The sequence below is a fragment of the Meleagris gallopavo genome, chromosome Z (assembly GCF_905368555.1).
Source record: "Meleagris gallopavo chromosome Z, MGAL_WU_HG_1.1, whole genome shotgun sequence".
NCBI classification, from domain to species: domain Eukaryota; kingdom Metazoa; phylum Chordata; class Aves; order Galliformes; family Phasianidae; genus Meleagris; species Meleagris gallopavo.
In genome coordinates, this window is record NC_139435.1 from 24815749 (window position 1) to 24830320 (window position 14572).

A 14572-nucleotide genomic window follows, 5' to 3' on the forward strand; every position below is an offset into this window, starting at 1 on the left:
TGCAAACACACTCAGATACTTTTATACTACATCACTAGGCCATGACTGATTTCTAGGTAGCCAAAAATAACATGTCACTCTAAACCTCAATTAAAATATTATCAATGGAAAATAAATTAATCTCATCCAACGTTTTAAGATCAGGTCCAATTAAGGCAATCAGAATTAGCACAATCTACCTTTAAGAATAGGAAAGGAATTTCCTGTAAAGGACAAAGATGTTTACACATTGTTTCTGGGACTGACTTAGGTTTTTGTTTTTTTTTTCTATTGCGAATTAAATACTTTACAACTCTAGAAGACACTTTTTTCAATAAACGGATTCTTTTTCTACAGTCAAATTATTTCATTTTCTTGTAGATACAAGATCTGAATAATTAAAAAAAAAAAAAAAGAAAGAAAAGAAAGGCAATACTATTTACTACGATGTCATTCACTTCATAGCTTAAAAGAATTAAAATTGCATTGATTCCTGAAATCAAAGAGCTGAATCCATAGGTAAATGTTTAGACACTGACTTCAGCTAGTTAACCTGACATGTCAATTAAATGCAAGATGTAATTTATTCGATTCTCAGTCTGATCTGACACAAAACCTATACTTCCCCAATTCCTAATTAGCCAAAGTACTTGCCTTCTTTCATGCAGATAATTTCATAACCATTAGTGTAAAGCATTAACACATTTTTCTTTCAATCACATTTTCCTCCTGTTGACTGACACACCTTTTCTAGTGAGTGTACTTGTGCCAGTTTCAGCTTTGTGGGAACTTGCCCCAAGGTCTTCAGTAAAGTTCACTCCCATACACATAAAGCAATCAGACATAATCATGATGCTAGCTATGTAAAGACACATGTCTTACCTTAGAAAATATGAATGGAAAATTATGCACTGGAGGAATGTAGTTATTTCCATTTAAACTGCATAGTATTTAACATACAGTTGAATGCATCATGATTAACCCCTCAACACGACGGTCAGGTGGTGTTTTTCATTAAATAATTTACAATTTTTTTGGCAGATCAGACTTCTTATACAATGCCTACTAATTCTATGGAAGTCAATCAAAATCAAGAAATTAAATTGGTGTTCTGAGCACACAAAATTATTATATACAAGATCTGGATATGTATGTCTCCCATACACAGCTATTTTCAGTAAGATATACTCAGTTGTTGTTTTTTTTTAATTCTATTTTAACTTCTTATTTAGGACTGGTTTTGGAAAGATGAATATGATATGCATAGAGCTGGCTGAAAAATGCAGAAAAATAAAATGTCACATTTTATTGACATCAGAACGTGGAAAATTTCAACTAACTTTAAAATTCTTTCTGTTTTTTTTCCTCATTGTATCCCTACTGGCTTCCATTCACAGCAATCAGAGCTGACTTTATCCTGCAGAGGAGTCAGGAAGAAAAGCCACAAGCACTTCTTAAACTCTGCTAAACTCTCTGGGGAAAAAGCATGGCCAAAAAGCATCACAAAGGAATCTGCTTCCTAGTATGAAATGTTTACACTATTCAGCTTGATTCCTATTGCTTAGAAATGAGTGATTTACTTCACTTCCATGTACAGAGCTTGCCATCTGTCATTCAGGAGGAAGCTCAGCGTTCTCATTCCCTGCTCCCTATATGGCAGCTCCAGATGCATGACAGAAGCAAGTTTGAATCATGCAGACTCATGCACTGCATGACATACTTGTCAACCTCCAAGTCACAAAAGTGGAATGTGGAATGTGATGGTGCATCCCTCAGTGGGCAGGCTCCCTTCTTTCCTGCTGAAGCACCGGGGCTTCACAACACAACCTGCACCACCAAGATGCCACAAGAATTTGCTGTGCTGCTTTGCCAATGGTGCTCTCTCTGTGACTCAGCGAAGGCAGCAGCTGCAGGTTTTACAGACCTGACTTTGCCAGAGAGATTTCTGCTAGCTTGCTGCTCCTCCCTTTCAGGCAGGTGCGTAGCCAGCACTGCTCCCCAGGCTGCTGGGGCTACACTGGTGCCCTGTTACCAGAAGGGCATCTTTACGCTGAGAAGCACCACCAGCTAATCTGAGAATCAGTGCAATTACACCAATGCAACTGCAGTTTAATTAAACTAGACACTCTCATGTGGGCTTAATGTACAGAGTATCCTGGTTAACTTGCATCTGAACACTTGCCAGTGCAAGCTAATCTACTTTTGGGAGGTTTAAACCCACATATGCGCTCCCTTTCAAATTTGGACTAGCTAAGCTAACTTGTTACTAAAATGACAGCTTCATTCAAACTAGAACAAGTTTCTCCACACTACTTATTTAAGCATTTTTAGAAATACTCATCTCTTTTACTAATCAGCTTTGTTTGCTGATTGTGGTGATGACAATAGTCAGCTTTGAATACGAAATGCTTTTCTGGCAATCTATATACTAAGAATGATGTTATAGTAAGGCTGTGGTGAATGCCTGCTTAATTCTTTACAAGGAGTACTAAGGAGCAAGTTCTTTTACCAAGGACTTTCCAGTGTGTTTGACCGAAGAGTACTAGAGCCACTGCACCTGCATATGTTTTTAACTTCTGATCCTACTTAGTTCTGCTGTCCATTGATCTTTGCTGTGACCTAATTAGTGTGCAGCTTGCATAGGGACAGAAGTCATCCCATGCTGCCAGCTCAGAAAGATGGGGGCAAGTCAGCTGCAGTTTTGATTTGCCATGTGCCACCTCAATCTCTTGGTTGTGCATGAAAAACCCATCAGATCATTTCAGCTACTACACCAAAAGCATACCATTGTCTTTAATGATTTCTAGATACTGTGTTTTTACATGCCTTTCTACAACTTTCATCATAATGAATGAAGAGGCCATAAAAGATCAAAACTAGATTCAGTGTGACAAGAGAGAGAAACAGATTAGGGTTTCTCATGAATATGGTTTTAAGTACAGGGAATTCAGGGAATTTTCAATGCAGTGCAATGCTAAGATAGCATAGGTTTATGCCAACAAAGAATAGGGATACATTTATTTGCAAACGCTGTCTATATTTGTGCTTTGTTCTACCGATTTTCTCAATTTCACTCAGCAAGAATGTAAATGGCATGCAACTGTTTTAGCAAAACTGATTACTTTCACTACTGCCAAGCTGCTTTCCTTCCTAGGACTATTCTTTCTGCCCATACTACTAAATATGGTATTAATTACCATTATTAAAAGCATCCTTGTTGCTTTTGCAGGAGAAAGACATCTGCTGGTAAGGGCCAGTGGATTTCCACAGTTCATTGGTCAACGCTGGTTGACAAGAAGTATCCACCCTGAAGTCCACCTGATTTTCACAAGTCCTTGCCATATCCGAGTTTGAGATGCCCAGCCCATACACAACATCTTCATAAATAAGAGAAGAATCTGATCTGTTGAGGCCACTTAGAGACACGCGTACTACAGCTTCATTTAAGTAGAACGCATTTTCATCATGTAAGCTATCCAACTGATCGTGTCCCATTATCTGCAGAACAACAAAAAAAAAGAAAACAGTATTTTTATCTCTGTCCAGCACCAGAAGAACCCTTATACCAGGATACCTTCAGTTAACTGTCAGACAGAAATGAGGATTCATAGCATATAGTGATTTAGTTTCCCAGAAGCTAATATCAAAACATGTTAAATTTCCCATGCACTCAGGAACAAACAGCAGTAATTGGGTATACTTTGTCTTGGTCCCTCTCAAAACACAGCAATTCTCAGTAATGATGTTTGGCCATCCAAAATCAGCGAGGTAGCTGGCTCAGAGAGATGGCAAAAAAAATGGGCTGGCACTCAGCCTCCCTGCTCCAGCTCTGCTGCTGAGGTATTGGAAAATGCAGGACAGAAAAAAACCCAGGGCATGGAGTGCATTCAGGTCTCATAGTTTATTTGAAATTAAAACACGTGTGAGATAGTCTTACACGTAACACAGTGTCACAAATGAAACAGTAGATTAAGAATTATTTTAAGCCTGTGGCTCTTTGAAAATGAGAATTTCATTATTTTGCCTCTGTCTGTGACATCCTAGCCATCCCTGCATCTGGCTGTCATCCTTCAAGTTTCCCTCCTCAGAAGAGTTCAAAAGTCCCATTGATTAAAGCTGATGGACAAGTTCAGCTTTTATTTTATCATCCACTTCTTCAGCATGGCCAAATAAGTCAAAGTTTTATCACACGTTATACTACTACACAGTGCCTTCATTGTTTGAGTTATGTGAGCAATATATAGAAAAGTAATGTTCACACTGTAGTCACAAAAGCTGGATGAAAAGGAGGAGGTCAGAGGCCAATTTTTCATCTTCTCATTCAGGCACAGGCTTAGACACTGATTGGTCACTGCCTGAGATGGGTCAGCTGACAGCTGAAAAGTAGGGAGGTGATGACCTGAAGAAAGGCTCTACTATTTTTCTTGTGAAAATGAAAACCTGAGGGAAAAAAAGCTGCTTGAGTGAGCAGGCTTTGAATCCAGGTGACTTCATTTTGATTTTCAGGTGCTTTAGAGAACAGTAATGGAAACAAGACTCTACCCACTGGAGCAAGAGCTTCCTTCATATTCAACTGCAAGAAAAACTATTTTCAGTATGAAATGCTTAAGCAGCCTCAGAGCTGCTTTAAAATGCATCACCTATCAATGACCATCTCCAAGCAATTTCACTGTCCAGGCTGGAGCCACAGATGTAGTTACAGTGGAGAAAAACATACCTCACGGCTCCCTGTGGGCAGCAGCAGGTTGCTTTGGAGACCATGCTTCCAGTGCCAGAGGAGTTTCTTCTGCACTTTGATACTGTCCCTTTTTTTCTCCAACACTTTTTGCCCTTCCTGCAACCTCTCCAGACTCTGTTGGAACTCCTGCAACTGCAGTGCAAGCCCCTGGCGGCTCTTCTCCAGCAGCTCCTCCTGGCAGCTGCAGGCCTGCTCCCGTTGCTCTAACAGGCCTGCCCTCACCTCCTGCTCTTGCTGCCACTGCTCACATTCACGCAGCCAGCGCTGCTGCTCTTGCTGGAACTGCTGCTGGAGTTTGTTGATGTTTGCCAGCTCCTCCCTTTGTTTTTCTGAATTACGGTATTTTTCTGGTTCCAGGAAGAGAGGTATCCAAGAACTATGGCTACGACTGGTCTTCTCATTCTCTTGCAGGAGTAACCTATGGAGCTCTCTGTGGCTGTCCTGGATAGCTAATGCTGCCTAGACACCACAGTGAAATCAAACACAAATGTTTAAATATTAGCATCCACGCATTTCTGTATTTTTGTTTAAAAACATTATATAAAAATGTTCCACCTTCATGCAGAGAACTCTGTGTTCACGCCTATACCAAGACATGTTTCTAAAAGCATGCAAACATTTCAAGCATATTTAATGAGGCTTCTGATTTGCAGCTGGTGTTATAATATATAATGTTTAGGCTACAGCTGCATGCCTCAGTTACAGTTGGGGTCCTGTTCTGCCAGATGATGTTAAGACACAGGAAAAACAATCTTTCTTGGTTAAAGAGGGCATTAAAGAATTGGCCTAGGGAATGCAACACTCAGCAAAGTATTCCTAAGACAGATTTGGTGCATACAGAGAAAAGTGCACTGTTTCCTGTGCAGCTCACACAAGACATAAGGGTCTCCTTGTAAATCTGCAGCAGTTTAGTCCTACTAACAACAGTTCTACAAACATCTTCCAACACAGCCTGGTCATCTTACTCCTTACATGCACCTGACCCATGCCAGCAGAAATTGACAGTGTAGTCATGGTTTTAGTTTGAAGTTTCAGTAGATTTTTCACAACCAAGAGCACTATATGTCATCCTTTACATGGATATTGTGACATCGCTTGCACTAAAGATTGTGACAGTATCCACTATCAAAATAAAATAAAACTCCTAGTATCTAAAAGAAAAGCAAGAAAGGCCTAGGCCTACTGATGCGCTTAGTGTACAGTTGGTCTTTGAGAACTGACGTAGGAAGCTAATTACACAGATGTTCCCAGAGAATTCCTGCAGCACCACTGCCCCAAGCCGTCCACGCTAGAAGTCGTCTCTAGCTTTACACAATATGCAGTTCCCACTTCTATCGGCTCTTCCTCAGTCCTAGGTCTGCTAGTAATAGGTCACTGCTTTGTGAACAGAACAATGATAGGATTCCCTGCTTGATTCTCTGCACCTACACTGCCAGCATATACAAGTTTTCATGGTCAGAACTATAAGGCATGATTCTGAGCCTACTTTACTGTCACCAGTATTAAGCCATCTATTTTTCAATTTTTACAAAACTCTTCCTGATTTACAAGTTTTTTATTATTTTGCTTTTGCACTGCTTCCACTTAATTTGCTAATCCACAAGTTTCCAGGATTGCTAGGAAGTATGCTAATATCAAGGTTTAAAAGTTAAACATATTGAAATTAAACATTTTAAAATTGATATTCAAAATTGCACCTAAGGAAAAATAAGTTAAAATGTTCTAACTTGTCAAAAAGAGCCAAACACTTCTGACTAAGGCTCTACAGAATAAAACAATAATGATTTGATGTTGAAATATCTATCAAGGGTTGGTTGGTCACATAAGTGGCCTAGGTGTAGTTTAGAAGTCACCAGGATAATATTCTAAACAAAATACTTACATCTGTCAATATTTTGAACTATAAATTTCAAAATCTGTACATGAAATAACATCAGTTCAATTTATCAGTTCAAATATCACCTTACTTCTTCCCTAGACATTTGGACTGTACATAATTCCTCTTAGGGAAGAAAGTGATCTCCAAGCAAGCATTATTCAGTTCTTAAAGGAACAAATCACTGACATACAGCAAAAATACATGGTAAGACATCTTGTACAACAGTCAGTAGGGATAATAACGTAACAACTAAAATAGTGCAAGATGAAAACAAGCCTTAAGAAGTAAATTACTAAAACCAATTACTCTACAAAGTTGATTGTGGAGTAGTCACCTGTATGCTGTACAAAAGACGAGTTAAATTCTGGATTGCTTGTACAATCTAGAAAACAAAAGAGAAGGATTTTCAAAGTTTTGTTCATTCTTAACTAACTACACTCTGTCTGGGGTTTAAATAAACTCACCTCTGTCCCTGTAGATCCTGGGAAACTCATACTTCCTCCCTAAAATAAATACATGTTGCTTTAAAAACTAGTTCTTTATTTTGCAATTGTATCATCTAGGTATTTTTTTTATTTTACTAGGGGAGACATCCACATTGCTAATATATGCAGTGCTGAGTCAAACCTTTTTGTGAGTAGGTGAAAAAAGACAGAAGCAATAACCTCTGAAGACTAATAATTCATCAACACTGGAGTTTCCGTGGAAATCACTAGAGATCCTAAGCACAACTGTAAAAACAAAAATATTTCATCCACAATTTTAATCCTCTTGTGACTAAAGCTACACAAAAAAGACATTTCCATTCACTCTCTGTTTACTTGACAATTTTGAAATACAGTAACCAGACTTCTGTATATTGAGCAGAATGGGTTTAGATTACCTCTAGTATGATGAAAAAGCTCATGAATCTTCAGAAATCAAGGCATGAATACTGCAAGAAGCTGATGGCAGTTACATTAGTGGGTTACAGGGAGTGCCTTTGGTGTGCAGGGAGCTGAGCAAGGGCTGCATGCCTGCTGTGCACTGGGAAACCTATCAGCATTAGGGCTGCTGTCCACTGCAGCTGGACTTGCAGTGTGCTCAGCCACTTTGCACTTTCCACCCTATCCTTTTTCTTAAGAAGCTTTTTAAATTTATGGGGTGAAGCCACCCATAATCTTTTCTGCACGAAAACAGCTCCTCTGAGAAAGATAAGATGAAACAGTGGAGAAATAAAACACAATCCTTTATGAGGCTACACTGGGAAGACTTCCTGTATGATTTCTGTTACTTTTTTTCTTTTTTTTTTTTTTTTTTAGGAGTGGAGGAGGATTTGGAGAATATTTGATCATTCTCTGATTCTCCCAAGTTCTCTTCTGAGTGCATTTCCCATCACAGAGCACAGCAAACTGCTCCATTTCACTGCAATAACTGGAAATGAAAACAACAAAGTCCAAGCCCCAAAACACAATGAAGATGTGGTTGAGGAAAGGGAACACCAGGTGCTACATTTCCTCCAGCCCTTTCATTCTCCATCATCTCCCTTCATATTTCTGTCCCCATATCTTCACCTCCTCCTCCTCTTACTATTGAAGTAATGAACCAAACAATTTGCTTTGCCACCAGACACAGAGGATATAATGGGGATGCTATATAGTACCAGGGCAGATGCAAAGTAATTTGGCCCTCCTGCACTGGATTGCTAAGATGGGCAGCAGGCAGGGAAGAGGAGGAGTGTGAAGAAGCAAGACGAGGAGAAGATGCGAGTGAGGTGAGGAAGACTGTATGAAGGAAGACCCAAAAACTGAACAAAGGTGTGGGATCAACTCTATACTTTTTTTGTTTTCATAAAGCCTGTCTAATTTAACAGAGGAGGGGTGCATAAGGATTAAAGGTTCAGCTAGCTTTGCATGGCTAAGAGGCAGAAAGTGGCTAACTCAAGCACCTGTCACGGTCTCCTAAAGGCAGCACTTGAGGACTGGACATAGTCTGGATATAGGTATGGGCATCCTGCTCTAGGTGTCCCTGCTTCAATGGAAGTTGGACCAAATGGACCCGGATGTTCCTGCCAACCTCAACTATTTTACAATTATACAATGTAAGTATGAGCAAAAGGAAGGTTTAACCAAGTCACATAGTGATATAATAGTATCACACCACTTCAGCACAAATCCTTTAAGCATAGGTAACTCAGAATCCATGTATTCAGCTGTTTAACCTGTGTTGAAAGCTAAGACCACCTCTCTGCCTCTCTTCCCTCTTTGTTAAGAGCAATAACAAGCAGCAAAGACGTGGATATTCAAATCCTGGTGCAAGCTGCATGTGTTCCTCAAGCAATCACTGCAGATGCAAGGCAGGAGCAGGGGATGAGACCACCCACCACTTCTACCCACTTGGCACCCAAGTATTGCTTGTTGAACGGTCTTCTTATTATATAATGCACCTAACCCCAGAGCTGGAGGCTTTCACTGTGGCTTTCTGGCTCTCCGCCCATGCTATCTGCCTAAGCCCAGTGCTGCCATCCCGCAACCTCACGGCAGCACAAACAGCATCCGAAGGCAGGGGCTGGAGGACATCCCCCGCCTTTGAAAACCTTTCGTGTTTTGTTTGCTCGCTCTGCCACCTCCTGGTCAATCTAATTTTGACACGGTTAGATGTGATACAACAGCTTCCCAAACAGTCGAGATCGGAAGAGTAAACTGGGATGGAAAAGCTTGCTTGAGACCCTCTAGATCCACTGATGCTCAAAACTAGCTTGAAAGCTAGATGAGGTTGCTCAAGGCCTTCTCCAGTCAAATCCTGGAAATATCCAAAGATGGAGATTCCTCACCCTCTCTGGGCAACTCGACTCTGCTTGATTACCCTTCTCTTGTGGTGACTTTTTTCCTTACATAGTCAGAATTTTCCTTGCTTCAACTTGTTATCTTTTATACTCACCATGTTGCTGTGAATCTCTGAGAAAAATGTGGCTCTGTTCTCTCTGTAACTCCAATGGCATTTTTAATATATGGGACTATCAGAACTTTTCAAAGTTGTAGATTTAGCCCCCCCAACGTGCCCCTCCTCCCTCCCCCACCCTTCCCGGCACCACCACCATTCATTAGGTTATTTTATTTCATTTCATTTAACTTAACTTCAGTGACTCCTTACTTGGAATCATACTCCACTATTTTTTCATGCACACTTTTAATGCTGCTCTTCTAGAACAGCAGTCTGGGTAGGCAAGATGACATAAAGCTGAACATGAGGCAAGGTTTACAGGAAGATAAGTATATTAGTTAGAGTTGTATCAAAAGACCTAGAAAAAACAAAGTTTCAGGCACACACCCTCTTTTGGATCTGATAGACACTACCCTAATGCTATGTATCTCCTTTTCTTGCAAACTTTTCATGTCCTCTATCTCTTCCTTTTACTGCTTTTGTGGTTCTATCTAAACCTTACACAATTATACTTCCATTTACTTTCACATTAACCCATGTTGCTTTTGCTCTAGCACTCCTTCCTGCTCCCTTAAATTTGCCATTTATAATTCTGCTCAGAACCGACTTTTGATTCTGCTTTTTCTTCAGATTTGTTTAAGAACTATAGGGTTTTGAAAAATGGGCAGTTTCTCTTCTGATCTCTAATTGCTCTGTTTTATTTTAATTCAGAATTCTGAAGCAAGCTGGCATTAGGACAATCCATCCTATTTTATATGCTCGTTTTCAGGATGAAATTCTTCCAATGTATATGTCTTCCTTGCATTAGCAGAAGTCTCTGTCATTGCAGGAGACTTTCATCATCCTGTGAATAGGAGGAGGGAGTAGAGGGAATACTATCAGCTCCACAGGGATGGATGCATTGAACGATGACAGCAGAGCACCAGGATCTTAAATAGCCCACAGAAAAGCACTGTGGCTGTCACCACACTCATTGCTCTATAAGCCTAGTAGGAAAATTGATCTGTGCTTGAATTTATTATGGTTCTTATGTTTTTTGTTTTGTTTTGTTTTTATGTTTTTATAAATTCATTGTTAATTACAGTGAATTCTCCTAAACTGAATTATCTGGACTTTGATGAAATGTGCCTATCCCATACTTTAGATTTTAGAATAATCTTCAGATATTCCATAAAAATCTGTACTGCTCTTACATTCCCATTGCCCAGAGAGATAAGTGCAACATGAAAGAAAAATCAGTTACAATACCTTATAGTCTACACTGGCATCAGAAATTTCCTTTTCAACAGGGCAAGCACTGAGATCAACTTCAGATGATTCTTCAACTTCCTTCATTTCTGCATCTAATAAATAAGACCCCAACAGGATGCAAGAGAAAGGTATCAAAGCATATTCTGATTGCAGAAACAAAGGGTATACTTTCTTACAGCTACTAATGGGATGCTGAAAATATCTAATGTTGAAGGATTCTAGGCTGGCAGAAAACAATATGCAAAGCCAGGGTGGCACAAGTGGGACAATCTTATCTTAAAAATCATTAGCATTTCAATTAAGAAATATTTCAAAATATAGCCATATTAGTAAACATGCTCCACAAGTGTACAGGACTACATTTGCCTTTTTTTGCAAGAACATTATGTTGTACTTTTTACAGTTGAAAAACCAGAATATCAATCCCACTAACAAGTTGGTTTTCATGCTTTCTGACAAAAATTGGCTGCCAGAAAAAAGGCCTACACAGCAATATACATTTGCTGCAAAGCTGAGCAATAAAGACTAGAAAACATATAAATATTATGTATGAACATTCAAAAATCGGACTCAGTAATGCTGATTGCAGACATATCTTATGGAGAAACTGCAATGGATACAGTTCGTTCACTTCAATTAAGTTATATGACAATTTACTCAGAGTGTTTGCCCAAAGACAATTTTTACTAAATTATTTTCTACTGATTCTGCCACAGACTGAGAAGACTTTCCAAAAAGAAATCCTCTATCAATTACTTTAGCAATCTGAGCACATAAAAACATCAAATTTTACTCACCATTAGGGAAAGATTCCAAGATTTCACTGGCACTAAGTCTGTGCTTCAAACTTAATTCCTCTGTACTTTCCTCTGATAATCTGTCCGTTTCATTCACTTGTGATGACATGACAGCAACGTGGAGACTTTCAACTAGGAAGGAAAATACGAACAGTTACTGAGGCCCTGGAAATAGATCCTTTATGCACATATCAATGACAATGAATTGTACAATAGTTTAGTCTGGAAAGGAATATTCGGAGATTATACAGTCCAACCCTTAGGTCAACAAAACTGGGCCACTCAAAGTCCTGTACACACCACCTTGTAGCGTGCCCAAGAACGGCCATTTCACAACACCTCTGAGCAACATGCTTCAGTTTTTGACCACTCTCATAGTATATATTTTTCCCTTTATTTTATTGGAATTCTCCATGTTCCAACTTGTTTCCTTGTCTTACCGCCAAGCACATCCAGGAAAAGCTTCAGCTTCTCTGTTACAGTCCTTTCAAGTGGTTGAAGACAGTAACATCCATCAAACCACCTTCTTTCAGGAGTGAGCTCTATCGCCCCTCCTCAAACCCCATGTTCTCTGGACTCCTAATCATCTTGGGGCTCTTTGCTGAACATTTTTCAATAAGTCTTGTGCTCAGGAGTCCAGTGCTGGACACAACACTACTAATATTTCTCACCATGGGTGAACAGAGGATGAACCATCTCCCTCAAATTGCTAGAAACACTTCTCTCATTAGGATGTTGGCTTCCTTTGCTGGCAAGCATATGTTGCTGACTTGTAGTCAACCTGCTGTAGACTGGAACTCCCAGGTGCACTTCTGTAAAGCTGATCTACTCAGTATCCAGCCTATATCAACACACACACTACTCCATCCCAGATGCAGACTTTTGCAACTGTCTTTGCCAAACGTCCTGAGGTTTCACTCAGTCCATTTTCCCAATTTGTTGAAGTCTCTCCTCAATTGATTACACCTCCAAGTTTGCAGTCAACCATGAATTTGCTGAGAGTTTACACAATTCAATTGTTACTTCATTAATACATATGTTGTAAAGTAATGATCTCAATATCTATCCTTCACAGAATCCCTTAATAACACATTGCCAGCTGATCATAATCCTCTTAAGACCAGAAATCCAGCCAATATTTCCCAAGCAGTTATGCAGTCCTTATGTCACCAGTTCAGCGGCAAGGATATTACAGACAGCGCAGGCAGTGTTGAAGGACTTATAGATATCATGGCAGAAAAAAACGTGATGCTCTTTTCTCATTATGAAAGCCATCAGCTTGTTCAGACACTATTTCCCTTGATGAATGCATGTTGGCTCTTCCCAATCATATCTTGTCCTTCATGTTCTTGGAAATGTGTTGAGCCTTTGCTCTATCATCATCACAGAGGTTGAGGTGAGGACGACTGCTTTGTAGTACCCCGCATTTTCTCTCTTGAGGAACAGTGTGATGATGTTTGCATTCTTCAGGTCCTCAGGAGCCTCTTCTGATCACCATGAGCTTTTGAAGATGACAGAAAGCAGCCTCAAAATAACACTGGCTAGCTCCCTGAACAACTTTGATTTATCCTGTCTTGTCCCATGGATTTGAGCATATCCAATTCACTTAAGTGCTCCCGAAATTTATCCCTCTCTACTGTGCTTTACTGCTAAGAGTCTACTGTTAGGGAGTTGTATTATGGAACTAATTCCATATATATTGCTGTAAACTTGTTAATGTGAGGTGAAAAGATAACAACAATAACATTAGAGTGAAAGAAAGTGAAAATTAAGAGTGGGTAGAATCGGGTGTGTCAGATTGCCACTTCAGATAAAATGAAATCTGTAATTCTATCCCTGCCTTATATTCCCCAGCCAAAGACAAATTCTGTTAGTAACATTGTTCTCTGAATTCCAACCTTTCCTGTTACTAGCTCTCACGGTAGGTAACACTACAATCTTGCAATACCTCTCAAAGAGCATATGGCCTATGACGAATATGACTCAGTTTATTAGGGCTCATTTCAACTGAGCTAACAGGAATTTAATTCAACTTCAAAATAGACAAAACACCCACAAATATTATTCCTTCAGAGAACTGCATTATAGACAGTGCAAAGCTATCCGCCCTCTGATAGTGTGCAGAAAAATTTGGTACAGTAATTATCCTACAGTAATTATGGCAGGCATTTCTTGGAAAATCTGTCAAGACTGTCTGCAGTTTTGTTTGTACATAACCCTACAGGATTCTGATCTGTCGTCAAATCAACAAACTGTGAAGATAAGGGAGCAGATGTTGTATCATGCTGTATCCAGTGATGTACTTCACAAGGTTGTACTGCAAGGTGACCATATATTGAAACATTCCTCAAATGAAATCTAACACCATGGTCCGGACTGTTTATAATAAGATGTTATTCACTAAACATATCCCCATTAAACGTATCTTACAGTCTTCTTTGTGTTCTTTGCCAACCTTTGGCACAGCTACCTCTTGAGACTTGGAAGAACCGTAGCACAAGGCAACATGGATATATCTTATTACCTTGAAATATCTGCCCGTATGGCAGCTGAAGAGCCACACCGCTGCACACTTCCCGCACGAACTCACCTTCTCTAAGTGCTGCTACCAGCAACGAAGCAGCCTGTGGAGTTTCTCCATAATCAGGTTTGATAAGGAGGTGAGGTTCTACATGAACATCTTCAAATCCACTCATATCTACTAGTTCTGCATAGATATGCAACTTGTCTTCCAAGCAACTGCAGATTTGCTGGTCCTGGTTACTCAGTGATTCTGTCAACCAAATTGAACACTGTATTAATATTTTTTATCCTGCAGGCAAAGCAGATTCCAGATATTACTTCTAATCTTTACACCACGTAGACATTGCTAAGTTGAGCTAGGCAACATACTTGTTGTTTTATTAGTGGCCAGGAATTGAATTCATTCATAGTCTGTCCTGATGAAAGCTGGAAAAGACACCGGGTAGGTAACTGCCTTATACCAATGACAAGGCTTTGGCTGTA

At 39.7% G+C, this 14572-nt stretch overlaps 1 protein-coding gene across 12 annotated transcripts in view; it reads right to left on the reverse strand.

Moving 5' to 3' along the window:
• The window catches only part of ARHGEF28 (Rho guanine nucleotide exchange factor 28), a 137959-nt gene that overhangs the window by 13592 nt on the left and 109795 nt on the right, over positions 1–14572 (reverse strand). For 7 of the 12 annotated variants that reach the window (XM_085212830.1, XM_085212833.1, XM_085212829.1 and 4 more), the window contains 7 exons: positions 14157–14339; positions 11567–11698; positions 10767–10861; positions 7061–7099; positions 6931–6978; positions 4697–5176; positions 3177–3477 (listed from right to left, as the gene is read on the reverse strand). In XM_085212830.1, coding sequence (XP_085068956.1) covers positions 3177–3477; positions 4697–5176; positions 6931–6978; positions 7061–7099; positions 10767–10861; positions 11567–11698; positions 14157–14339 — 1278 coding nt within the window. Of the gene's footprint in view, positions 1–3176; positions 3478–4696; positions 5177–6930; positions 6979–7060; positions 7328–10766; positions 10862–11566; positions 11699–14156; positions 14340–14572 lie in introns of those variants that run through there. The other 5 variants (XM_085212831.1, XR_014880340.1, XM_085212837.1 and 2 more) reach the window with 5 other exon arrangements.